Consider the following 25814-nt stretch of genomic DNA (forward strand, 5'->3'; position numbering starts at 1 on the left):
GTTAATCTGAACTACAAACAGAAGTTATTTAGCTGAACTGCATTATACAGTTTAATCTTTGTGTTCCAGTCAGCACACAAAATATAACTTCTCCAGCCTTAAGCCAATATAACTTGAACTTCCTTTTGAAATGGATTTAGCAATGCAACTTTCTTTTTAAAGACAGTAAACTAAAATGTAACAAGAATCTTTGATCTCTTCTGCTACTCTTAGTCTTTTTAATTATTTATTTTCCATTTTAAAATCACTCATTGGAATGCTTTTTACACTACATTTTTTGTGGGGGTATTATGTTTCAGATTTAAAAAAGAAGTACTGACCCTTGAAAATTTGGTGCAGTTGTCAGCACACACCTAATTTATATGTTCTTCTTAAAACTGTTTATAAATATGCATTTATATATATGTATTTAGACATTTGAACATCCTCAATTTGCTGATTTTTCTAGCTTGTGTGCCTTACAGTTTTATCAAGGCTACTATCTTAAATGAGTACTGGGATATCTGCTTGTTTTCCTTTTGGATTCAGACATGGTGCTGATTTTTGGCATGTGACCTGCAGATTACAGTTATGATTATGCCCACTTATAATTTATTGCAGTGTAGGTACCTTACTAAAGGGAGTTAAGTGGCATGCAGTGATATGGCTTTCCAAATATCACTTTAAAAAGTTCCTAAAATTAACAACAGGTGGTTTTAATTAGAATTAAAAAAAAATCCCACGTTTATTTTAACTGAAAAATCTGACATCTTAAAAAGCCATGTAAGCATTTTCTTCCTAGTTGGGTGATGGTGGTTTTTTTATAGTCTAGTTACCCTTAACTAAGTCTGTACAAGTTCATAACTGAGCTGCCTAGCAGTCACTTTGGTGCAATTTCTAGATTTCTTTTTCCTTCAATTGCAGGGCCACAGGTAGTTGGAGATCTGTTCCTTGAAGTTATTAGAGCCTTTTATTCATACTGCAAAGATGCACTTGGCTGTGATCTCAAACTCAGCTACAATCAAAGTGGTAACATACTTGCAAGGTATGTGTTGAACTATGAACTGAAACTGCATCATTTATACTAAACTAATTTATTAAAATCTACCCAGTCTAAGGAAGGTTAGGACTTTAACACAATGGCCTTCTGTACAGAAGATGGTATTTTTCTGACTTCTCTTTTTCCCCACACATGCTTAATTTCTCTTTGATTAGCAGAGAAGAAAATGCAGCACCCTGCATATGGCTGGTGTTGATAAATCCAGTTGTATTGGCTAAGAATCACTCTGGTGACAGAAATCTTAGCCTTTTGATTTTCAAAGTCGAAGGCTTGATTTCTTTCATATGGGAGAAGAATGCTCAAACTCTAGCTATTCCACAATTACTTAGTCCTTGATTTTAAATTATCAATATCTTTTAGCTTGCAGAGAAGGGGGTGGGAAAGATTTTAGTACACATCAGCTAATACTGTGATGTGCATGCCCTTAGAATCTTTACTGACATCTGTTTCTCTTTTTTTCCATTTTTTTCCCTTTCACACAGTGCAATCAAAGAGAACAAAAATGCTTCGGAAATTGTCAAAACAGTCAATTTGCTGATCACATCCTTAAGCACAGATTTTCTTTGGGATTACATGACCAGATGTTTTGAAGATTGTTTCAGGTGTTTATGTTGTCAAACAATAGTGCTCCTCTTAAAACTGCCATTTAGGAACTATCTGTGTAAGATAATAAAGTTTACTGAAGCATTTAAATTCTGGAAAGGACGTAATACATGTTACAATCAGACAGATATGTAAGTTTCATCCTAAAATAATTCAAGAATGCAAACGGTTAAGCAATTAGATGGAAACAAGCAACCTGAGAACAAAAGGAATTACTTTCAAAATAACATCTCAGGGAGGACAGAGTTTGAGAGGTCTTCACTGGAACAAGTGTCTTTTGAAGAAAAATTAAAATACTTTTTTTCCCTAAATTTAAGAGAGAATATTATGCTTGAAGTAATAAGATTGCATATGAAGATTCAGTCTGAAGCACTTTAGTATTCCACATGCAAGCTACAGTCTAGGTGTTTTTTGTGGAACATTTTATCCTGTTGTATTAGAAGTCTTCTCGTACTTTGTTTCAGAAAGCCTAGCTGTTCAGCATTTTGTGCTGGTTTTAATGAAGCTTTTTTATTGTAACAAGAATTTTGTCAGGAAAAAAGCTTACATAACAATGTTTCTCTCAATCCAGAAGTAAATCCAAACAGATGAGATATCCTCTTGAAAATATTAGCACTCCTCCTACAGTTTCAGAGCTCTGCACACTCTTGGTGTTTCTTCTTGACGTGATTCCTTTGGTAAGGCAACCTGAAGTTAACTGCTTTGAAATTTTAAGTGAATTAAAATCAAATAATTGAAATTTACATAGGCTTATTGACATATGCATGCATATGCATGTTGTGTCCTGCAGAGTATAGTTTTATGTGCTGATTTGTATACGGCTACCTGTGCTATTGCCTAGCAAAATAAAAATGTTTGCATTTTAACATATGGTGATTCTGTCACAGAAATGAAAAAGTGTACTTGTTGCTTGTTGGGTACATAATTCCCTGGGACTTTTTGGTCTCTCAGTAGCTGGCTGACTGTCATAAGATTTTTAGTGTATGATTAAGTGTTTGCCATTCATGAACAGATTTAATCATTGATCAGTTTTGCTGGAGAGCTGAATAATAATACATGATAACTATTTTAAACAATATTCATTTATTTTAGGAACTCTACTCTGAAGTGCAGACTCAGTATCTTCCACAGATGCTCAGTTACATGGTGCAGTCTCTCCAGGAAAATATGGAAGTATTAGGTTTACCGGAACTCACTCATGCCTTAAAGACCTGTTTTAAGGTGCTTAGCAAAGTGCAAATGCCCCCTTCCTATTTGGACACTGAGACAGGAAGTAGGAATGGGGTAAGTGTTTTACAGCTATGTTTAAAAGTGTTAGTGACATAACACTAACTAGCTAATTCTCCTGACTTTAACCTAGATTATACCTGCAGCAATAAAGATATTTGGAATTTATCTTCTTTGGCCCCTTCCAGAGCTATATAATGCCTGGTTATTTTTACTGGGTATTCAGTTCTGACTTGTTTGAATTATTTGTGAAAAAGCATACTCTTGTCTGAAACTGGGGCTATTATAATACCTCTTTAGAAGAATCTTCATGGTTCTGAAAGGCATGTAATGTTATGCAGTTGTTGAAGAGTCAAGTTGCCAAATCAAGCCCAGCTTTACAGCTGACTAGGTCTGCAAGGCTTTCAATTAATATTTTAGTTTAACACAATGTGGTATTATTTGTGTGCAAGAGAGCATGATAGGGAATGAGGAATAGATAGCATAAAGCAGTCACACAAGCACAGCCTGCCAAAGTTTTGCAGTAGAACAAATACATGCATTTGACTAGAAATAATCCAACATATGTAATGCTCTTCTAGTAGTGAATTATTTTAAGGAAACATTTCCATTTGCTAGGTAGCTATGCATCTGTAGCTATGCATCTGTTGGTATTTGATGAGTCAAGGTGTGAGGATTATACAAATATTTGTTAGGTATTAAATGCAATTGAATTGAACTGCTTAGAAATACCTGTGTCTCATGATTTTGTAAAAGTAGTCTGTACCTGGAAATTGCAAGTACTAGGGTTTGGGTTTTTTTCTGTCATTGCTGTTGCCCAGTGCTTACCACAGTTCTACATAGTTTAAAATTATCTACGCTGTGCCATATTAACCACATTAACATTCCTGTTTTAGAGCCCAGTGAAAAAGGAAAACGTGGACATAACCTTGGGGACTAAATCTGTGCTGCAGGAGGAGGATGAGACTGCATTCCCTCCCCTGAAGTCAGAAGACAGTGGCATTGGTCTCAGTGCTTCCTCCCCTGAGCTCTCTCAGCACTTGGAAGTGCCAGCTGTGACCCTTGAGAGAGATGATGTCTGGAAGAAAGGGGGGAGCATTCAGAAGACTTTGAATTGCATGCAAGATCTGGTTTCCAAGTTTTCCAGTAAATACATTTTTGGGGTGCAATTTCAAGAAACAAGTAATGAAAGTATCTCAGCAATGAATCTGAGCGGAAGAGAGAAAAAAGAGAATGGCTACAGATTACCTGAAAGTGCTAGCAAGAAAAAGAGCCCATGGGATGCAAAGCAAATCACTGTACCTCAGTTTAAACAAATGCTTTCAGACTTGTTCTCAGTTCGAGGGTCACCATTCAAGAACAGGAGTTCTAATCCTCTTCCTTCTGACCACAGCTCTGATAGTAAAAAGGGAAAGGAGGAGGAAGAGTGGGACTTCGAACAAGTGATGCTTGTCTTGGGACCCCTTAGAGGGGACTGCAGGGAAGCTTTTGCTGCGGCTTGTCACCTTTTGTTGGATTGTACCACGTTCCCAGTCTATCTTTCGGAGGAGGAGATGGAACAGTTGTATCTCTCTCTATTTCAGGTTCCTGGTAAGAAAACATTCCTTTACTGGGTAACTTGAGCATCTGAGGATGCAAATAGCAGTGTGAGCTTGACTGTTTGCAAGACACAAGACACAGGTTCTGGGCCCCTCTCTACCAGAAGGATGTAGAGTTGCTGGAGCATGTCCAGAGGAGAGCTACCAAACTGGTGAAAGGTCTGGAGAACAAGTCCTATGAGGAGAGGCTGAGGGAACTGGGAAGGTTTAGTTTGTAGAAAACGAGGCTGAGGGGAGACCTCATTGCTGACTACAACTACCTGAAAGGAGGTTGTAGGGAGGTGGGAGCTGGTCTCTTCTCCCAAGTGAATAATGACAGGACTAGAGAAAATGGCCTGAAGCTGCTCCAGGGGAGGTTTAGGCTGGATAATAGAAAGAATTTTTTTACCGAAGGAATTGTTGGACAGTGGAACAGGCTGCCCAGGGAAGTGGTGAAGTCACCATCCCTGGAAGTGTTTAAACGAAATGTAGATGTAGTGCTTAGGGACATGATGAATGGGTAAATCAGGTTATGGTAGGGGGATTTAGGTTATGGTTGGACTTCATGATCTTCATGGTCCCTTCCAACCAGGATGATTCTATGAACTGTGACAATTCTGTGATTTGTTGAATGTGATACAGAAGTTGTCTGAGGTGGAGAAGGAAGAATGATTGTTTTGTTGTGCTAGCAAAAGAGTAAAAACATTTGCATTTTAAACCAGAAGTGCAAGCTCATGCTTCAGACTGTTTCCAGTAACACCTTAATAAACTGTGTGTGATTATTCCCTCAGGAGAGACAAAGATGACTTGACTTGATGTTAGCCATATCAGTTCCTTTAATGATTCATGGTTTCTGAAATGGTATGCCTCCATGCTATCTGAAGGAGCATCCTTGGGACAGCAGACCTTTATTGTTTTTGACAGTGACAGCTGGAAAACCTGTAAAAATTAGTTGTGAATAAACATAAACTGGAGAGCAGGAGTCCACCGGTTACTAGTTTACTGAGGTCCTGCAAGAGCTTTCTGTGGAGAGAAATAGGGAAAAGATACAACTTGCTTTGATGCAAGTCCCTTCTGAAGTAAGAGACTTGATGATAGCATGACAGTTGGATTTGAGTAGTCATTTTTGTTTCTTGGTCCCATGAGCTTGACTGAAGAATTCTTGGAAATGTGACCATAACCTTGAGATAATTAAAAAACATTTTTTTTCTCACTTATCTTCTGAGAAGGTTGTGATGCCAGCTTCCCCCTATGGCTGAAGTCCTTAATGACAATATGCTGTTGTGTGAATGACTGCTATGTTCAGAACGTGTCCATCTTCACACTGCTGGAGGTGATCAACCATTCCCAGTCACTGGCACTTGTGATAGAAGACAGAATGAAGAGGTACAAAGCGTCTGGCCACAACCCCTTCTTTGGAAAGCTACAGATGGTCACCCTTCCTCCCATTGCTCCTGGAGTTCTAAAGATCATCTCCGAAAAAACAGATTTCTACCAGGTGTCACTTTTCTATTTCTCTTTTACTGCCCAACTACAGCGAACCTCTAAGGGTGGGATGGGAAAGCAAATGTTATTTGCCTGAATGTTTGGAGCAGCATGTTTGTGTGGTAATGAGACTGCCATTTTTTGCTTCCACAAGCATTTGAAAGTAATTGCATTCTTCTTTCTGTGCTTCCCAACAGGATGTTCAAAAGCAGCAGGTTATTTTCAAATGGTTTAAAGCTTGAAAATGGTATAGTGCCCAAATTATTGTTGAATAACCATAGTTGATTTCTGACTTGAAGGGTTTGGTTTCATTAGCTTGAAAGTTACGCTTTAGAGCACCTTGATACCACTCTAAGTTTTCAGATGAGAGAAAATGTTAGTGGGTGAATAATAATGGAAACATTCCATCCTCCTTGTTTTGAGTATATATATTTCAAAGATGCTTTCCTTCTCCTGGCCATTTCTTGGTATTAGTGTTGATATGAGTGTTGATTCCAAGATCTTTTTCTTAATTACTGTGTTTCCAATTGCTGTGCCTAACATATACAACCTGTTAAAGTTTTGACCCAGAAAATAGAAGCCGAAAAGCTTTTTTTTTTATTTCTGATACATGTACATTTGAATTACCTGACCTACTAGGGCAGGAAAGTTACATTCCTTTAGGTCTGACCATTTTACCTGAATTCTTGCTCTTTGCTAAGCTAAGATGATTTGAAAAATCCCTTTTGGTAATAGAGGGCATTTATGCAATGAAAGCTGTCAGGTTGGGGAAGAAATGGCTAATTGTATTATTATTCTAAATCATTATTTTCCCTAGAGAGTAGCTTGTGTCCTCTGGAATCAGCTGAACAAAGAGACACGGGAGCATCATATCGCCTGTGTGGAACTGTTCTACAGGCTGCACTGCTTAGCACCATCAGCAAATATCTGCGAAGACATTATCTGCCATGCACTTTTGGATCATGATAAAGTAAGTCCTGTACTCACTGAAACCCCTTCATCTTTGTTGAGTTGTTCCTGTGCTGCCCAGACTGCCTCCAGTTCCCTTGCACCCCACTTCTTCACTCCTGTGGTCTCTGTCTTACAAGAGTCCAACAGACCCTGTCCACACCTCTACAGTTCCCTGGGACTATTACTATCATGGCACTATTGCTAAACTTAATCCCTGGATACAAGCTCTGTGAGTCAATGCTGAAGCTTTTTTAGTTTCAGCCCAAATCATGTAATATTCAAAACCCGCCTGGATGCCTTCCTGTGTGATGTACTCTAGGTGACCCTGCTCTGGTGGGGGGGTTGGACTAGATGATCTTTCGAGGTCCCTTCCAACCCCTAGGATTCTATGATTCTATGATTCTATGATATCTAAAAATTTACCATTTTTGCCAGTATTTCCAAACTGACCCAGCTCCACCAGTAACTCTAAAATAATTTTATTTTGTGTTGATTTTGTAAACTTACTATTTGAACAAAAGACTTTATTATCCTTGTAAGTGTATGTCAACATAATGTTGACCCTGTGTCCATCTTAGTATTTAGCTTTCGTAATATATAAGCTGTATTTTAAGTGATCCAGTTACTAATTATTTTACTTACGTAGTTTAATGACAGAACAGTTCTTTAATAACTTACAGGATATTTGTGAGAAGTGCCTTGCACCATAAAACTTAGCACAGCCACCTTCAGTTGTTGGTATTGTTTTCATATATTTGCTCTTGCAATTTTGAAACTTAGAAGTTTGGAAACCTTTTAAAAGCTCTCAAACAAAATTACCAGTAATAAACACTACCTCGTATGCCAGTGTCTTCCTGTGTGTCATCTAACTTTTAAATGCCCCTAACTCAAAACCAAGACTAAAATGTTTGTACATAAGAGTCCTGATACACATTTTTGGTGTATTAGTGTGTCTTTTTTCTGCTGCTACAAATACTGTGGCTGTTAAGTTTTGGTTGTGCATTCATGGCTCTATGGCATTTTGATTTAGTCTACTGAAGAACAGAAAAGTGCTTTCAAACTTCATAAGAAAAATTAGCCGTGGTCTACACAATAACTGTTGTTCTACTAGAGCTTTAAAAATCACTAGAACTTTACTATGAGGTAAATACTGCAAAAAATATGTATTTGTCTTTTTTCCTTGCAAAGGGGACAAGGCTGGAAGCCCTGTTCAGATTCTCTGTCATGTGGCATCTGACCAGAGAGATCCAGGGCAGCAGAGTGACTTCTCACAATCGGTCCTTTGATAGGTATTTTCCATTTCTATTGGCTTGGACTTGTATTTATATATTTAACTATAACATGTTTTTTACTGTTCTTCTTTCTGAGGTGGGAAAAAGTTCTCTGTAGAAAGAACAAAAAATGAGCAAAAGGAAGTTCTTCAACTTTCTGGCAGTATTATCTTTGCAAAGCGCTCCGTGTGCATGGTGCATTTTCTTGTGTGAATGCAGTTTCTGTAAAAATAGAAAGAGCATCATATATGAAGAGTAGCTTGTGGACAAGTTTCTGCATAGCAGGTATTTTTTATCTTGGAGTGGTCTAGATTTTTTTCCAAAGAAAATAGAACCAGCTACTTACGGAAAAAGAAATAAATAAATCTGTTTTTATCATAGCCCTTGTATAACATGAGACAAAAGCATTACAAGTCTTTATAAATAAAGACGTGAAGGAACTTTAAAATATGCTGCTCTTCTAGACTGTGAGTTTATGTATGGCCTTGCTTCTACAAATGCATGTGGACTTGACCTCAACTGGAAAACGTGCATGATCAAGTTACTGTTAGCAGATGTGACCCATTGGCTGGTGCTTACTTGAACATGTGCTTTGTCTGTGCCCTGCCACTGTTTTGTTCCTTGCATTAACTTTTTTTAGGGATTTCAACTGTACTTCTTCATTCTGATTTCTCCACTCAGGTCTCTGTTTGTGGTACTGGACAGTCTCAATTGTTCAGATGGTGCAATTGGTGCTGCAGCACAGGGCTGGCTGATCCGTGCTCTTTCACTTAATGATGTTGCACGGATTCTTGAACCAGTCCTGCTGCTGCTGCTTCATCCAAAGACACAGCGCACGTCCATCCACTACATCAAACAGAAAAATTCAGCAGGTAAAACTGTTCTTGGACTGAAACTGTAAGTGCTAAAATAGCATTGCATACTCCTGAACACCTACTGGAGCTGGTCTCTGAAGTACCAATGGCATCTTGTTACCCTGAGTTGTCTTAGTTCCATAGATTCTTCCTCATCCAAGTACCTCTAGTGATGCATAAAACAGAGTTCAGGAGTAAGTCATGCTAGTTGAAGGCCTAATGATAATTTCTATTATGGTGGCTGCACCTACACTGTTGGTTTGGATTGCTCCCTGCTTTGCTCTGGGATCTTGTCCCACACTTTTCATTGCTGTTACCAGATGATCCACACTGCATGTGTGTTCACTGTTCATAGGATCCCTTTTTGAGCAAAACTTGGTTGGCAACCAACAGGAATCCAGGAGCAGTTTGGTGACTGTGTCAGTCCAGGAACTGTTCCAGTAGGCAGGATGGACAGGCAAAACTTACTCTCTCCACCCAGGTTTGTCCAGCACACCATGCACCCTCATACCAGGTTTCTTTATTCAGCATCATGTTAAAATAATTAGACAGGTTGTGAGGAACATCTTACTTTTTAGGGCACACCACACACACAAAAAAACCCTAATTCTGCTAAGATAAAAAAAATAAAATGAGTTGGCCAAAAGATCCCTCTTGATTCAAGGGGGGGAGCTGAGCCCATGTGGCATAAGTCTTGAAGTATCCCAGAGTTAGGATGTAGAATCAAAGAGAGATGTTTGGATTTGAAGATGACCTCAAGCCAATCAGATTTAGGAATGTGGCAGGGCGTCTTTACCTTGGTAGGCTAAATTTGATAGCCAGAAGGTGTCCATTTTAAGACCCATAGTAAGAACCATTGTAAGCCATGTATGATTTGAACATCAAACATGGAACAGACAAGTGTGACACAGACCTGTGGGGAGCAGCTGAGGAAGACTGAGGCAGGTATGGAGCCAGAATTCACTCCAGATGCAGAGTCCTGTGCAGACTGGCAGTCTGATCAGGTTTGGGATTGCTGGGAGTGGTACGGGTATGAGACACTGCACCATTTGGCCCAAGTAGCCAAGGTTGTTTCCTAGAGCAGAGTAGGAAGACAGTGGAGAAGTATCTAGTAGTTTTGTACAAAGAAAATCCTGTATCACTTCTCTGTTATTACTGTGAACCTCCCTGTTGTCTTGCATAATTGTTTTTCTCTCTTGATTGGCAAATAGATGTCAGACATTTATAGCATCGAAAGGGACCTGTTAATTAGATGCTATACAAACACAGAGCTAATATATTCCTTTCTTTTCCACAGCACGTAATCAAGGAAAACATTAGCTCTTCTTAACAAAATGTAACATATTTTAAAATTCCTCTGTTGCTATCCTTCTCATTTCCCTCCTGATCTCAACAAACATTTTATGCTCAGGAAGCATAAAAAAAAATTCATATCTAGGGAATCACAGCATAAGAGAAACAGCATGTGCTTTTTGTTTTGATCAATGTGGTTACAGTAGGTTAGGACTGGTCTACCACTTCAAAACAAAGATAATTCTTGCCCTAACCCATTTTTTTAGCTCCAGTCATTACAATTAATAGTAGACTGGAGCAGAGTAGACTTTTAACTTGTTTTTTTTCCTTGCAATGACTTATTAAAAATAAAGCATGTTGTGTGAAAAGGATGACTATACGCTTTGTTTGAAAAAAGAAAAATACTATTTTTTCAGATGGTATACATGATTGGCTTTGCAAGAAAAAGGCCTCTTTCAAAGAGTCTGGCATCTCTGAGAGCACTTCTGAGGAAAACCTTCCATTGAGCCAGTTTACTGCTGTGGATAGAGAAGCAATTTGGGCAGAAGTGGAAAGAGATCCAGAGAAGCTGGAGTTAAAAACTGAACCGTCTGAAAATGATGGCTCTTGTAATGCAGTAACTTCACATGGAGCAGATGGTGACCAAGATAATAGTGAGCACACAGAATCAGCAGACACCAGCACAGGCCACGACAGTGAAAATACGTCCTCTTTTTCTCCTTCTCTGGAGCTGCAAGAAGTGAGCAATGAGGACAATGACAGTGCTGCAACTGATGGAAAAGAGACCACAAACCATGTGAGTTGTCTCAACGCCTTCCTTCCTGAAAGCTCCAAATCCAGTGTAGCACTAAACCTTGTGCGTGCTGACTCTGAGAGGACTCAAGCATCAGAGTCTCTGTCCAGTGATGAAGAGGTGGACCTGGAGCTCCAGGAAATTACCCATTCTAGATTGCTCAAGCAGCAGAAGGAAAAACAGGAAATGATTGAGGCTCTATTCAAACACATGCTGTTATATTTGCAGCCTTATGATTCTAAGAGAGTACTGTATGCTTTTTCTGTTCTGGAGGCAGTGCTTAAAACAAACCCGAAAGAATTTATTGAAGCTGTAGCTAGTACAAGCATGGACACCAGCTCCACAGCACATTTGAATCTTATTTACAATCTCTTAGCTCGCCATCAGGAAGCTCTTGTGGGGCAGAGTTTTTATGGCAAGCTGCAGACTCAGTCCCCAACCATGTGTCCCCATTCGCTTCTAATAGAACTGCTCACTTACCTCTGTCTCAGTTTCCTGCGCTCATACTACCCATGCTACTTGAAGGTCACGCACAGAGATGTGCTTGGCAACAGAGACGTTCAGGTAAAAAGTGTGGAAGTTCTGATCAGAATGATGAGCCAGCTAGCTACCATGGCAAAGGCAGCAGAAAATAAGAATGTAGAGTTCATACGCAATTTGCTGGGAAGATGCAAAATTCAGGAGTTTGTTCTTCTTTCTTTGTCTGCATCTATGTATACAAGTCAGAAACGGTATGAACTGCTTATGGCAGATGGAGTCAGTACTGTTCATGAAGAAGAACTTTTTGAAGAGAGCCTGATCAATTTTGGACATGATCAAATATGGAGTGAACACCCTCTCCAGATTGAGTTGCTGAAGCTCTTGCAGGTATTGATTGTCTTGGAACACCATCTTAGACAGACTCATGAGGAGCAGGAGAATCAGCCAGACCTCTCTAAGGAATGGCAGCAGGCTCTTAATTTCCAGCAGGCTATTGGTGCCATGCAGTATGTCTATCCACACCCAATAACTTCACAGGGATTATTCGTCTCTGCTGTGGTTAGAGGTTTGCAACCAGAGTATGGCTATGGGATGCATCCTGCTTGGGTAGGCTTAGTCACAAGTTCTCTGCCCTATTTTGGGAAGTCTTTAGGCTGGACTGTGGCACCATTTGTTGTACAGATATGTAAAAACCTGGATGAGCTTGTCAAACAGTATGAAAATGAAGCTGTGAAGACATCGGCAAAAGCACCAGCAAGGTAAGAGTCTGCAGTGTGAGATTTGTTATGCTGAAAAGTTCCCCTTACTACTCAGCAGTGCACAGTAATGTTCTAGTTTCATGCTGTAGCTTTCAGAGGTTGATCCTCAAACCCTGCTGCATGTTCAGCCATCTGTCCCTTGAGCCCAGTGAGGTGCAGGCAGTATTATTGGAGCAGAGCTCACTGCAGTTGGAGGAAGAGAGGAAAGGGGACATGCAGCAAGAATGACCAACAGCTGTGATGTTGTCCTGTCCCCCTCTGACCATCAGCCAAGTAAAAAAGTTTCCAGTTTTGACTAGAGTGAGGATTTTGGAGGACTAATTGAGGAGAGACACCCTGCAGAAGAAAAATATGGTGATACTGTTCAGAACAGGCAGTAAGTGAAAGGAGTAGGGAAAAATAATTGAACACTAAAGATTTATGGTTGAGGGGGAATAACATTCTAAAAGATCTAGACAAGGAAACAGGGTTGTCCAAACATAGTTCTTGAATCCTTTGCTTTGATATTCCTGTCTGGTCATTGCAGTATTATTTTAACTGTTGAACAGAAATAGATGTATACAGGAATTTTTAACCAAGGAAATACCACTTGGCCTGTTAACCTTTTCTTTTTCTTCCCCCTCCTACTTTCCATCCCCCACCCAAAGCTCAACTTCTAAAAGAGAAAATGTTACACCCGATTACCCACTAACCCTTTTGGAAGGTCTGACAACCATTGGTCACTTCTGCCTTCTGGATCACCCTAATCAAACAAAAAAGGTAAATGCTTAATGCCTATCACTTCCTTGATGCCTCTGCACCAGTTCATTGAAGTATGCATCCCTATTTCATTCAGAAGTGAATATAAATAGTAAAGTGCCTCTGAAAGGAAGCCTCATAGCACACCAGAAGTGGACTAAGTGGAAGTATAAGGGAGGGGGACCGAACTTGCTTTATTTTACTTGAAACAAGAAGGTTCATTTTAAGCAGAAGATATTAATGGTGATCTTGGTCACACAAGTATTAGTCCTGTGTAGCTCATTTGCAGTTGCTTTGTCATTGACAAAGTCTTCTATTTTCTTTTGAGTTGATAACATGCTGATGTGTTGTCTATAATTTTTATTCCTATAACATTTGTCAAGAGAGGATGTTATCCTAATATTTTCCTAGACAAATCAATGTGTTACTGCCAAAATCATGAATAGCAAATTTAGTAGACTCTGATAGCACCAGTATGTTTCAGAACTAGAATTAATGAATTATATTTAAAGTTGTCATTGCGAAAGTTGGCTATTATTCTCTAATTATCATAGAAAGGTTAGGGTTGGAAGGGACATTAAAGATCATCTGGATCCAATCCCCCTGCACAGGCAGGGACACCCAGCAACTAGGTCAGGTGGCTTAGAGCTCCATGCAGCCTGGCCGTGAACACTTGCCAGGGATGGGGCTCCCACGACCTCCCTGGGCAATCTGTTCCAGTGCCTTCCTCCAGTGCCTTATTATAGAATAAGAGCACTCACTCCTTGGTGCATAGTACAAAGTGTTATAATATTACTGTTTTTGGTTTTTCTAGTTATCATGTTTGGCTGAACCTTCAAATCTCAGAAATGCCAGGAATGCTATTTTGGAAGAATTGCCACGCATTATTAATACCATATCCCTTCTTTGGAGCGTTATAAAGAGGGAAGACTCTCAGAAAAGACCAACTGACTTTTTTGGAACAACTAAAGGCTCTTCTTCGGTCTACTTTAAAGCAACCAAAGTAAGACTTCTTTTAAACTGCTGTGTATCTCATCATCCTTATCATCCCCTCACCAGTGCATTTTAAGTAGAGTTCATAGGAATAGTTTTGCCATTGGACCACATGAAGGATATTAAGACACAAAGATTTTTTTAAGAACTCTCATAAGCTACAGACTTGCACAGTACCTACCTACAAAAGTAGGTTTTTCCCTGTTCTTTTTGTATATCTGCACCCTTACTTGAACTGTCTAGTGTTTTGCTTTTTCTGTGAGTTTCTGTTAATAGCTGCTGTAGAGCCAACTGCTTATGAATTGTCTGCACCTTCCACAGGCAGTAGAGCATGTACCTGAAGGAATAAAAATACTAGATTTTTCGTTCTTCTGTGGATATTAGTAAATCATACTAGTGAAAAAGATCTGTAGGAGAATATAACACAAGAAGTTCTTTATTCTATTTTGCAATCTGTTTTCCAACAGATATGCCTTCCATCTGTAAGAAGGATACACTAACTCAAATAAACTATTAAAACTAGTCTGACTGTCAAGTATATAAAGATACTCTTTTGGTGTTGTGTATTTTCTGAACATCTTGAGAAAAGGAAGGATGTTTTACTGACTGTGAGATAGCCTTTGCCTTACAAATTTTAGCATTGACAGTTATTTTTTCCCCTCTATAGACATTAAGAACTAAAATACTGGACTTCATGAATCCATTGACAGCACAACTTGGAATCCAGTTGATGACAGCAATTGCAGCAGTGTGGAATAGCAAGAAGCCTCATCAAAGTAAAATCAAGGTGAAACCTAAAGAAAGGCACTCTTACTTGCCTTTACACTGGAAAACAGTTACATTTACGTGTTCAGATCTAAACTCTGATCTTGTTTATAGATTCTTTGGTGGTTTTTTAACGTGACAGCAGCAAGCCACTGAAAAAGCTGAAACAGTCTTATTTATACAGAATTCCACAAAGCATCAGGACTACAGTTAAACCTAAATAAGTAATAAAGTAAGACAGACAGTATGGCAGTTTGAGTCTGGTAATAGTTGCCATTTTTTTATTCCATACTAGATGGTAATCTTAGGATTGCAACTTGCCAATTATATTTTAAAGACCATGATTAAACTCCATTTCCAGAGAAAGATTATAGTATTCTCTGAAACTAAGCATTTATACTGAATAGAACATCTCTTTTGTGACTGCTTTGATTTGATCACAATGAAGTTGTTTTCATGAAGGTGCTGGGAGAAGATCTGTATGTGACAAATTGTTGCTTACTTGATGTAACTTATCCGATTTACCTTTTGTATAAATATTTATATTTGAGTAATCACAGAAGAAGCTGGTTTTTCAGCTTCATGTTTTGCCTGGTACAGTGATCTGAGGGGGTGTGTCATGTTTTGTTTTGTCAGATTCTTCCAGTGGCTAGTGCATCTCAGCTTATTCTTGTGGACTTAATATGTGCACTTAACACGTTGAAAATTGACACTATATTACATCTAATCAAAGAGGTAGTCAAGAAACCATCACAAATCAAGGGTGAAGAGGTAATCATGAACGTATTTCCATTTACTATATTCTGGATCTTTTCCAATGCGCCTTCTAAATATTAACAGAATTTTGATTTGTTTGGGGTTTTTTAAATGTCTTTTGCTCCTGAATATGTTAAATTTTCTAGAATGTGGGTAGCTGTGTATTGATCCATCAATGTAAGTAGGTTCTTCAAAATATTTAGGTAGAGAAGTTTTTGGTTATGGAAAGGTGTGGAGTCCTCCAGTACTGCAGATGCTGGCAATCTTTTTAAAGCTGCTGTAGATACACAACTCAGTGACACATTTCTGTCTTTCTACCCTTATCTGAACACTGAATCTGCAATCTTCCAGTTGGATTTCAAGGAAGCCAGTTTTGCTACTATGCACACTATTCTAGGAGGTCCTGCAGCTCTGAATAAACTGCAGCAGATATTCCAAAGTAATGTGACTGCTACTGAACTAGTGTCCTCTATTAGAGCTCTGAATTCTCTTGTATTGCTCTATAAATAGTTTTATCATAGTTGGTGACCTGTTGGAGTACAGGTGTCTCCTAAGAAGATCATCTTAACCATTGAGCATAGGTATTCGAGAGCTTGGACCTTTTTTTTTTCTTTTTTTCTTTTTTTTTCTGATGGCAAATAATTCTGGTTTTGCTTTTATTTTTCAGAAATCTTCTCTTGTAGATATTCCAATGCTGCAGTTCAGTTATGCTTTCATTCAAAGGTAAGTCAGTAATTACGAAAGAGAATTTTCTGTTTGGCTGTAGTTAAGATAACAGCCAGTATCACTATTTCTGCTTTACCTTGATCTTTGTCTCACAATGTCACAGAACAGCTTTATGTAGGAAATGGTTATTGCCCCTTCATTGTTAAGTAACAGATAGACACAAAATAACTGGGGTATGATATTACAGTCCCTTGATCTGTAAGAATGCCTGATAATTCCAGCCTGAAAGCCTCATTTCATACTAACAGAGGAACATACTTCAAGCATCTCATTATCAAAATACTTGTATAATTTCTTATGATCTTTCTCCTTATCTTTTCTGTGTTGCCAGATGAATGGGTAGAGAACTTCTAAATTCAGTAAGACTGCTTACGGCTACAGTCTGTGCTGGACATGTAGTGGGGTCAGGCAGTTGACTGGAAATACTCCTTTGATCAAAACTCTTCACATGCTTGGCTTTTCTCATGTGGAAACCTAGGGATACATCAGACTGTCTAATATGCTGTATGCACTGAGCTACAGAGATAAAATAAGCTGGCATGCAGTGGGGCAGTTAGCTAAACTTTAGTCCTTTTCTTCCCCCTAAAGACCCAGCCCTGTTATAGTGCTGGCTGGCATTCTGCATGTGCTGCTGGCATTTACTGATGTATGCATATTACCTGTGCTGCCAAATATTTATACCATGTTGAATCAGCTAGGAAGGGGCAGGATCTAAAGAACCGATCTTGATGGAAGGTTTTAGGCCACCAAGTAACCCATATAGGTTGGTTGGGTTTTTTTATTTCTTTAACTCTAACTTCAGATTTGGGTGCGTTTTGGTGTTGTTTTTTTTGTTAGGCTGCCCGTCTCAGCCTTGCAGGAGAACTTCCAGTCCTTATTAGGACTTCTCAAAGAGTCTGTGCAGTTGAACTTGGCACCTCCTGGACACTTTATTCTTCTCAGGTACTGCATTAGAGATAAGGTGGTTTATAAATGCATCAAGTAGACCTGTCCAATTACTAACTCAGAGTTAATTGATTTTCCCACAGTACTCTGAATGACTTTGTGACTAGGACACCTACTCTAGAAAACAAAAAAGACCAAAAAGACTTGCAGGTACAGTGTATACATGTACACCTTTTAGTTCATAAATCTGGCACTACAGGTCTAAGTAAAAGTGGAGATGACCTGATCTGTACTTTCTATCTGGATTAATCTGTGCTTCTAGAATGTGTGAATGTGCATCCCACATGTTTTGGCTTAGGCCTGATAAATATGGGAGATTCAAATGTGAAAGACATGATGCACAGAATGTCTCTAACAAAATTTTGTCAAAAAATACATTAAATTGCAGTGGTAGCTATGGACTGGGCAAAGCAATTTTCCTTGGGTGATTTTATGATTTTTCTTAGAATTTAAATCATAACACAAGTGTGATGTCAGGAGTTTATGTCATATGTGTAAGTATTGAAATCTCAAAACTGTTTAGGAAAATAGTGCAATTATCCTTGAAGCTCATAGCTCTATTTGGCAATGTAAATAACTGTCAGCTTACCTTTTATGCTAGGAAGGGGTGGAGTAGAGCAGGATTCTCTTCCTCTACTCATGGTAATTTCACCAGAACAGTGTAAGCCCTATCTGCGTGGGCACGTCTTGGCTCTGAGCCAACAAAATGCTATATATGAGGTGAGAGGGTGTTACGGTTCTAGTACATTTTTGTGCCAACAGAAAAATGTAGTCTCCACTTCTGCTTCAGAGACTTGCCAGCAAAATTACAATGATGATAAAAAGACAGTTTTGCCATCTTAACATCTTACATCCTCTTCACAAGTAACCTCTGCTTTGCTTTGGATGCTGGGATTTGGTTTCGTTAGGGTCACCAGCTTTTCATTTCACTGGCAATTAAATATGCTGAAGTATGACTCTGCACATACTTTGATGCTATGTCTTGCTTACCCCTAATAGAATGCCCCAAATGTGAATGGAAGGATTGCCATACAATAAAATCTGCCTCACGTAATGCTCTGCCTTACTTAAGTTTTCCAAATTCAAAAGGAGAAAAAAGGAACAATGCTCAAAATAATAAAGGCACTGGTATGCCATTTCTGACGTGCTGAACAATTCAGATGACACCTAATGTGTAAACTGTGGCAGGTCAGATGCCAAGTGGATGCCATGTTAGTGGTAATGCTTTGCATGGAAAATCATTACTAAAATCCCCTAAGCTAACTTAAAGTTTTTCCAGCTTCTCATTTTCTCGCCTGTTCTTATTTGAAGTGAGCAGTATTTAGTTACCTTGAGAGCACAGATAGTTAAATCAGAGAAGTATTTGTGTTTTTAAAAGTGCCTACTTCTGGTCCTCCTGACACATTCCATCTAAAAAGGACTTTGCTGGACTGGTCAAGTGATGATAGCTTTCATCTAATGCCACATTGTCTGGTTATGTTATAGGAGGTGACCCAAAAAATCTTGGAGGCTGTAGGGACGGTTGCTGGTTCTTCTCTGGAACAGACTAGTTGGCTTAGCCGGAACTTAGAAGTGAAAGCTCAGCCTCAAATTTTACCAGATGACTTCAACATTGAAGATGTGAATGGTAATGTGGTTTTGTCTGACATTCTGCTGCTTTCTCTCTTCTGCTTAAGGGAGTGAAGAGTAAAAGGTGTTTTATACTTGTGTAGTGTGCATGAGATGGGTAAAGTGAAGTAAAAGCAGAAAAAAAGTATTATTCTCCAATAACAATTTCAGACTAAGTGAGTTTAGTAAATATCTGCAGATTGTGAATAATACAGAGGAAAACTTATTGCAGGTGCTTGCAATACATGGGACATGGGGCATGATGTATGTCACTGTGGCAACACGCCCAGAACCATTTAAGTGTAATACCAATATGCAAATAATAGTTCTGTTTGGGAAGAAAATTAGGAAACAGCAAAACTTAAACATCTCTGAAGGGGAAACGAAATTGTTTTGCCTCTTTTAGATACATCAGTGGCACCGTCTTCAATGGTTTCTGCCTCTGCTCCTTCAATATACAGTGTCCAAGCTCTTTCTCTCCTTGCAGAAGTAAGTAGGAACCTCTTTTGTAGTTGCTGCTCTCATCTGTGGGGTGGTTGTTCATTGATATTATTGACCAGAGGTATATATTACATTTTCCTGGTAGATTAAATGGGAGCTTAAATCTTTATTCAGGCATCACACGTGCACACACATTCTAGCCTGAAATATGGCATGCTTTCCCCTTTTGTCAGAAATACTAACTAGAGGTTTAAAGAGGCATTCTTTTCATTTTTAAGGTTCTTGCTTCTCTTTTGGACATGGTTTACCGGAGCGACGAGAAGGAGAAAGCTGTGCCATTGATTTCACGTTTGCTTTATTATGTATTTCCTTATCTACGCAACCACAGGTGACTTCTTTCTCTGCGCATGTGATTTTTCTTAAGTCTGATTTTTTTTTACCACACTGTGAGGCTTTTTCTTCTGTTTGTCCCTTTCCCTGTTCCCACTCTAATAAGCTATATTTCTCCCAGGAACTGGAACCTTTTCTTGTTCAAGCTTTGTGACAGCTGTTTCTGTTTTGATGTAGGTGTTCCTCTGATCTGGGTTTCTGGCCTTTACTTAAAGCTCCCCCTTTTGAGTACTTAGATACTGGAGAGAGGCTATGGGATGGGGCAGCAGAGCACTGGTACATCACAGGACCCATTATGAAGCAGGAAAAATACACTATCTCCCCTCTGCCAAAAGCATAGGTGTGGGAAAGATGGATTAAATCCTCTGTCAGCTGGACAGTACAACCCTTTTCGCACAGTGAGATGAGGAGGGAAAGCAGAGCATTTCCTTGCTGTGCAGGTTTCCTTTTAATCTTCTGGGGCCTTACCAGTTGGTTGTGGTTCTTCAGCCTTCCTCGTGCATCTCTCCCTCCGTTTCTCCCAGTGCTATTCACAGATGTCTCTGAAAGCAAATCCTCCTTTTCCTAGCAGCTCTCCTGCCAAGCAGGATGCAGTGCTCCCCTACTCTTCCCTGCTCCAGTCAGTTCCACTTTTCTGAGCTGCAGCTGCTTCTGCTGTAGCAGGTATCAAGCTTCCCCTCCTCCTGGCTGCTGCCTTTGGCTACCATGTTTTTCTGAGCAGACCAATCTATGCTGAGATGTGGGAGAGCATCAGCCTCAGCTCACATGTGCCAAGGGGGGAGTGGGGATTGTCTCAAGCATTACTTAGATCATAGTCAAAACCACTACCCAGTGTACAGTCAAGCACAAAAAAACAGTGTAGAGGGTCAGGGAAGATACAACCAGGCATGCCTAGAAGGGATAATAGGTTGAGTGTCACTGGGAAGTGAGCATTAAAGCCAGCAAGCCTCAGGTTGCAGTACAGTTTGAAGACATTTCCATGCTCCCTGTCAAGAGCAATAGATTAAAAATGATGCAGAGAAATTTTGGGTAGCTGTTATTTTCTGCTTATTATATCTGTGCATTTTCCATTGTATCTATTACAGTGTTTTCTGCCTACTTCACCCCTACTCAAGCCTGTCAGATTCTTGAGGTATGGAGTGTATGTCACTCTTGTTGATGAGGGCAGGAGTTTGGTTGCAGGGCTCCACAAAAAGGCAGTAGCCTCCCTCTGCCACCTTCACAGGGACTGCTCAAGCCCTCTGTGAAGGTGTGGTGCCAGCTCACAACAGAAGACCTTGACAGCATCCCTTCTCAACCAAAAGTCAGGTTCCTGTCAGTCTGTGCACCACCTCCCCCGCCTGAAACCTTTGTTCAGCCATGGGAAAAGCAGGATTCGTAGCAAGGATTCATGGAGGACGGTCTTTGGCATCTGCCTTCTCAGTGAAGCTGAGGTGCCAGGGGACAGGCAATAGTTCTTGCAGGGTCCCTTCACCTTGAGCCCAACACTGCTTTTCTACCATGCCTTGCAGAGGACAATGTCCAGATTTGGAGCAGGATGGTGCATAGGACAGCACAAGGAAAAAAAGACTTGTGTGTGAGATGTTTATACAGGTGAGGATGACACAAGAAAGCACACATGAGTGTTATCTGGATGACAGTTGAAACCTACTGTGGTACCTTCTATAAAGGGCTCTGCTGACAGGGATGCAAAGCTTGTTAGAAATTTTTCCGGGGGGAAGTTCTGAGCCACACCTATAGTGGGGACAGGCAGTACTGTGCTAAACTGAAAATATCTCCCCAAACCAGGTATACTGGAGATGTGAGGAGCTTCTGCACAAACTGCTTTGATCTACTCATCTCCTGCTGCTCCAAGTTATGAGCTAATGTAGACGTACCCTATTACTTGAGAGAATTTGGTTAGTTCTGGGGAACCCCAGAGTTTATTTTCTGGTTACATAACTTAACTTACCATTATGTTCTCTTCCCCTAGTGCCTACAACATTCCTAGTTTTCGTGCTGGTGCTCAGTTACTCAGCTCATTGAGTGGATATGCCTATACCAAGCGAGCCTGGAAAAAAGAAGTTCTTGAGTTGTATATGGATCCAGCTTTTTTCCAGATGGACACTTCGTGCACTCAGTAAGTCGTGAGATTGTAGGACTCCAAGATTCTCTTCTGAATTTGCAATAAAGGCTTTAAAGGAGAATGGCTAATACTGGAAAGCAAATTCTGTTTAGTACTTTCTTATAGAATGTAATAATGTTAAAATAGGTCTCAAACACTAATTCTACTAACTGCATTAAAAACACTTTAGTTTTATTATAGTGCAGTCTTCTGCAGATACTCCCCTTAGTGATTAAGGAACTGTAGAAAGCAGAACTGAAGGATCTAGAAAGCAGTATGTGTTAAACCAGACACGAGTCTGCATATTCAGTACCATTTGGAAACTGCTTCCTTGTATGAAATGTTTTACCAAAATCTTTCCTGAGGATAATCTAATCTAATCAAAGCTTTCTCTGGTTATCTGATTCCTTTTGTATCTTACTCAGTTGGAGATCCATTATCGATCATCTTCTGACCCATGAGAAAACTATGTTTAAAGATTTGATGAGTAAGTATCAGTTACTGATGACTTATTTCTACATTAATTTGAAATATACTTGCATTTGAGTTTTTTGATGCATTTTTAATATATTCATATATCAGTAAAATGCAAACAATGATGCATCTGCATAATTGACTATGTTGTCAACTTTATTCACAGCTAAAAGCTGTGCTAAGTTAATTCTGTATTTGGGTCATGTCTAAAATTCACCATAAGTATGTATGTTCTTAAAGTGCTAATGCTGGACTCCTGCATTCACAATTTGCCATAATTTTAAGCTGTTGCTTGTTAGAAAGCAAGGAAACTGGCTAACTTTGCAGGTGTCTGTTACACTGGCATCGAGCTGTAGGAATGCAGTGCACAGGTACAGCAAACTGTATTTTATATTAGAGCAATATGTTTTGCTCTCTACTTCAGGCTTGAGAGCATAGAAGAGTAAGTTCTGGGGGAAGGGTGGGATAGGACCCCTTAAATTTGCCTAGAGCTTCAAAAGAAAATGCAGCTTCAGTCTCTTTTTCAGATCTTCTAAAAGAACGGTTGAAGGTTTACCATGCAGTAGACCCAAGGAGAGTTTTTTCTTTTTAAAATACTTCAGGACATAGGAATTGATTTCAACCAAAAATGCAAGAAGTCTTTAGACAGTAGATAATTCTGGTAATATCTGTTACAGATATGCAGAGCAGCGCCTTAAAACTGTACCCAAGTTCTGAACAAAAAGCAATGTTGCTAAAGCGGCAAGCTTTTGCTGTCTTTAGTGGTGAGATTGATCAGTATCATCTTTATCTTCCCTTAATACAAGGTAAGATTTGTAATTTCACAGGCCTTTGTTTTCCATCTGTAACGCATATATTAATTGTGTAAGAAAGGCATGTCACCTATTTTCCAAAACATACTTCGATTTTTTTAAAGTTTTTATTAAAATTGATTATGTTGTGAATCTCTGAATTCTAACAAGTAAATAATCTCATTAAGAGCAAGACAAGAATATGAGTTCAAAAAGTCTTTAGTCTGGCAATATAACTGGAAACATGATTGTTTCGTGGCAGTCTCCCAGCCTTTCCTGGGCTGTTGTTGTTTTCCTTAATTTCAGTTTGACAAAATTTTGTCCACTATAAAACCTCCATGTCTTCAGACTTTTTCTGAATCACAGTTCTGTTAAGAGAGTACAAGAGACTCAACCCAAAACTGATGATAAAGCACAAAGTTTGGTTTGCCACCTTCTAAGTTTTTGATTTCCCAAAGCAACACTTGTTCAGGAAAACATGATGCTGGTTTTTTTTGTTTGTTTGTTTGACCTTTTTTTGTGTTTATTTCAGAACGACTGACTGAGAACCTCCGTGTTGGGCAGACTTCCATAGCTGCTGCACAGATGTTTCTCTTCTTCAGAGTTCTTTTGTTAAGGATTTCTCCTCAGCATCTAACCTCATTGTGGCCAATTATGGTAACTGAATTGGTAAGGAATAAGTAGTAATTTGAAATGTATAATTAGTAATTAGTGTAGGTCTTTTCCCATTTCACCTGTTTTTTTGATTCCCAAGCAATTCTGCTGTTTGAAAAAGGAAATGTTTTCATAGTTTTACATTATTCTGGTCAATTGGGAAAATAATTAACTGTCAGTAGGAAATACCTTTTTGATGAATTTTGTTGTTGTTGCTAATGTAATTTCTTGCATGATTTGTTAATTTGTTGCAAGTCATAAGAATAAACGAGGAGTCTGTGGTTCCTTATACTGTGTGGGGCATCTTTTTTGTGATTGAGTTGTATGAACAGTTCAGCATGCCCATAAGTAATTTATTTTTTATTTTAAAGATTCAGACATTTCTACAACTGGAAGAAGATTTAACTGAGGAAGATGAACCATCAAAGTAAGAATTATCATTTGTCTGATAGAGAACTTCTGAAAACTGATGACAATCGTGTTTGTTCTGTATTTGCAAATATATATTTATTTATCTACCTATTTATTTATTTATCTGGGATAGGGAGGAGACAACATGATTTTTTGCTGTTGCACTAGTGTATTTCTGGTACTGATGAATTGCAGTTTAAGATTTTTTTTCAGCAGCTAAAACAGTGATATATATTCAAAAAACATAAGTATCACTTACTAGTTCTGCAGAAAAATAGAGGAGATGCTAAGTCAGCATTTGAATATTTTAACATGTTGACTTTTTTCTGAATATTTCAGATTACTTTTTCTTCTGCCAGCCTTTTAAATGAAACACAGTACTCATCCAGAATAAACATAGTTTGTCATACAAAGATGCAAGTGCTTATTTGTATAAATGTGTACATTTCTCTTTTGCTGGATTTATGTTTTAATGGTACATTTCTGAATTGTAACTAACACAGGAACAATAGCAAAATAAGCAAACAGAAAGTCTCTGGTGATGGCAGTGGATCTGAAATACAGCCGAATGAGCTGTCCTTGTACTTATCAGCTTGTAAGTTTTTGGACACAGCACTTTCATTTCCACCTGACAAGATGCAGTTGTTTCAAATGTAAGTCCTCTAATTACTCACCTGTTTGCCAAGTTGTTACTGTTCTTATCTTCTAAAGAGATTCCAAATGTATTTTCTTCTAAACTTAATTTTGCCATCGTTTTTTTTTAGAAGTGCGGGTGTTGATACTCAAGACAAATGTAGTTTGGGGTGTTTGGAAAAACGATTTGTCAGTGTAGGAGGATTTTACCATCCTCATTGGGAGGTTCTCTTAATTTGAAAAAAACTGGGAGAAGAGACAGACAGACAGACAGACTCTTCTTTGTTTTCCCTTTGCACTTGGGAATTTTTTTGAGCCAGATGCATTTAAATACTGACTGCTCTGGCAGTAGCATAAAATTATTACAGCTTTTTCTGTGAACAAACCAGTGCTCTATTAAACTATGTATGATCCAAACAAGGATTTATTTTTTTTCTGCCTGTCTTCTTATCAAATAATCCATTTGTTTCAGGTACAAATGGGCATTTGTCCCAGAGGTGGACATCGAGTCATCTACTGTGACCTCTCATCTGGTAGAAAATCATCAGGAATGCAGGCCACACATTTTAAGAATCCTGGATCTGCTGAAGATGAAATATGGGGTAAACAAAGAATGCTTCGCTTGAGCCTTTTTTTTTTCTTTAATCCTTTATTTTCTAAATAAGTTACAGGATTTTAAGTTAGGCAAGAGGTTTTTAGACACTCATTAAGACTGATGAGGCTTTTAAAAATTATGTGCCTGCTTTCACATGTATCTTAAAGATGTCAGATTGCTTCTGAGTGAGGGAAAAACAGGCAGTTTTCCTATTGTTCTCTTACATCTGCCCACAACCACCCAGTTAAAACAATTTGTCTCAGACAGGACCAGTATTCATAAAAAAGAGCATGCTGCACTGTGTCAAAAAAGTTTACCCTAAGAGCATTTTCAATTACCATTAAGCTTTAATATTAATTCTTCCAGAACAGGAAATAGGAGCATTAGTATTTCTCAGAGATAGCTCTGTATTCTGTTGTTGCTTGATACCTGATTCTGAAGGCTAGTCCAAATTTGCTG

The 25814-nt window shown here is 38.9% G+C and overlaps 1 protein-coding gene across 3 annotated transcripts in view; it reads left to right on the plus strand.

The window, feature by feature from the left end:
• The window catches only part of DOP1B (DOP1 leucine zipper like protein B), a 53581-nt gene that overhangs the window by 23049 nt on the left and 4718 nt on the right, over nt 1-25814 (plus strand). The window contains exons 10-37 of one of the 3 annotated variants that reach the window (XM_051625340.1): nt 904-1024; nt 1522-1641; nt 2214-2319; nt 2735-2926; nt 3766-4459; nt 5673-5944; nt 6749-6901; nt 8071-8171; nt 8835-9025; nt 10717-11096; nt 11820-12331; nt 12979-13090; nt 13884-14072; nt 14730-14849; nt 15464-15598; nt 16251-16306; nt 17147-17251; nt 17338-17404; nt 18740-18881; nt 19269-19351; nt 19582-19691; nt 21666-21812; nt 22223-22284; nt 22949-23077; nt 23595-23731; nt 24088-24143; nt 24631-24780; nt 25233-25362. In XM_051625340.1, coding sequence (XP_051481300.1) covers nt 904-1024; nt 1522-1641; nt 2214-2319; nt 2735-2926; nt 3766-4459; nt 5673-5944; nt 6749-6901; nt 8071-8171; nt 8835-9025; nt 10717-11096; nt 11820-12331; nt 12979-13090; nt 13884-14072; nt 14730-14849; nt 15464-15598; nt 16251-16306; nt 17147-17251; nt 17338-17404; nt 18740-18881; nt 19269-19351; nt 19582-19691; nt 21666-21812; nt 22223-22284; nt 22949-23077; nt 23595-23731; nt 24088-24143; nt 24631-24780; nt 25233-25362 — 4772 coding nt within the window. Of the gene's footprint in view, nt 1-903; nt 1025-1521; nt 1642-2213; nt 2320-2734; nt 2927-3765; nt 4460-5672; nt 5945-6748; nt 6902-8070; nt 8172-8834; nt 9026-10716; nt 12332-12978; nt 13091-13883; nt 14073-14729; nt 14850-15463; nt 15599-16250; nt 16307-17146; nt 17252-17337; nt 17405-18739; nt 18882-19268; nt 19352-19581; nt 19692-21665; nt 21813-22222; nt 22285-22948; nt 23078-23594; nt 23732-24087; nt 24144-24630; nt 24781-25232; nt 25363-25814 lie in introns of all 3 variants that reach the window. The other 2 variants (XM_051625322.1, XM_051625330.1) reach the window with 2 other exon arrangements.

The sequence above is a fragment of the Apus apus genome, chromosome 1, assembly GCF_020740795.1.
Source record: "Apus apus isolate bApuApu2 chromosome 1, bApuApu2.pri.cur, whole genome shotgun sequence".
Classification (NCBI taxonomy): Eukaryota; Metazoa; Chordata; class Aves; order Apodiformes; family Apodidae; genus Apus; species Apus apus.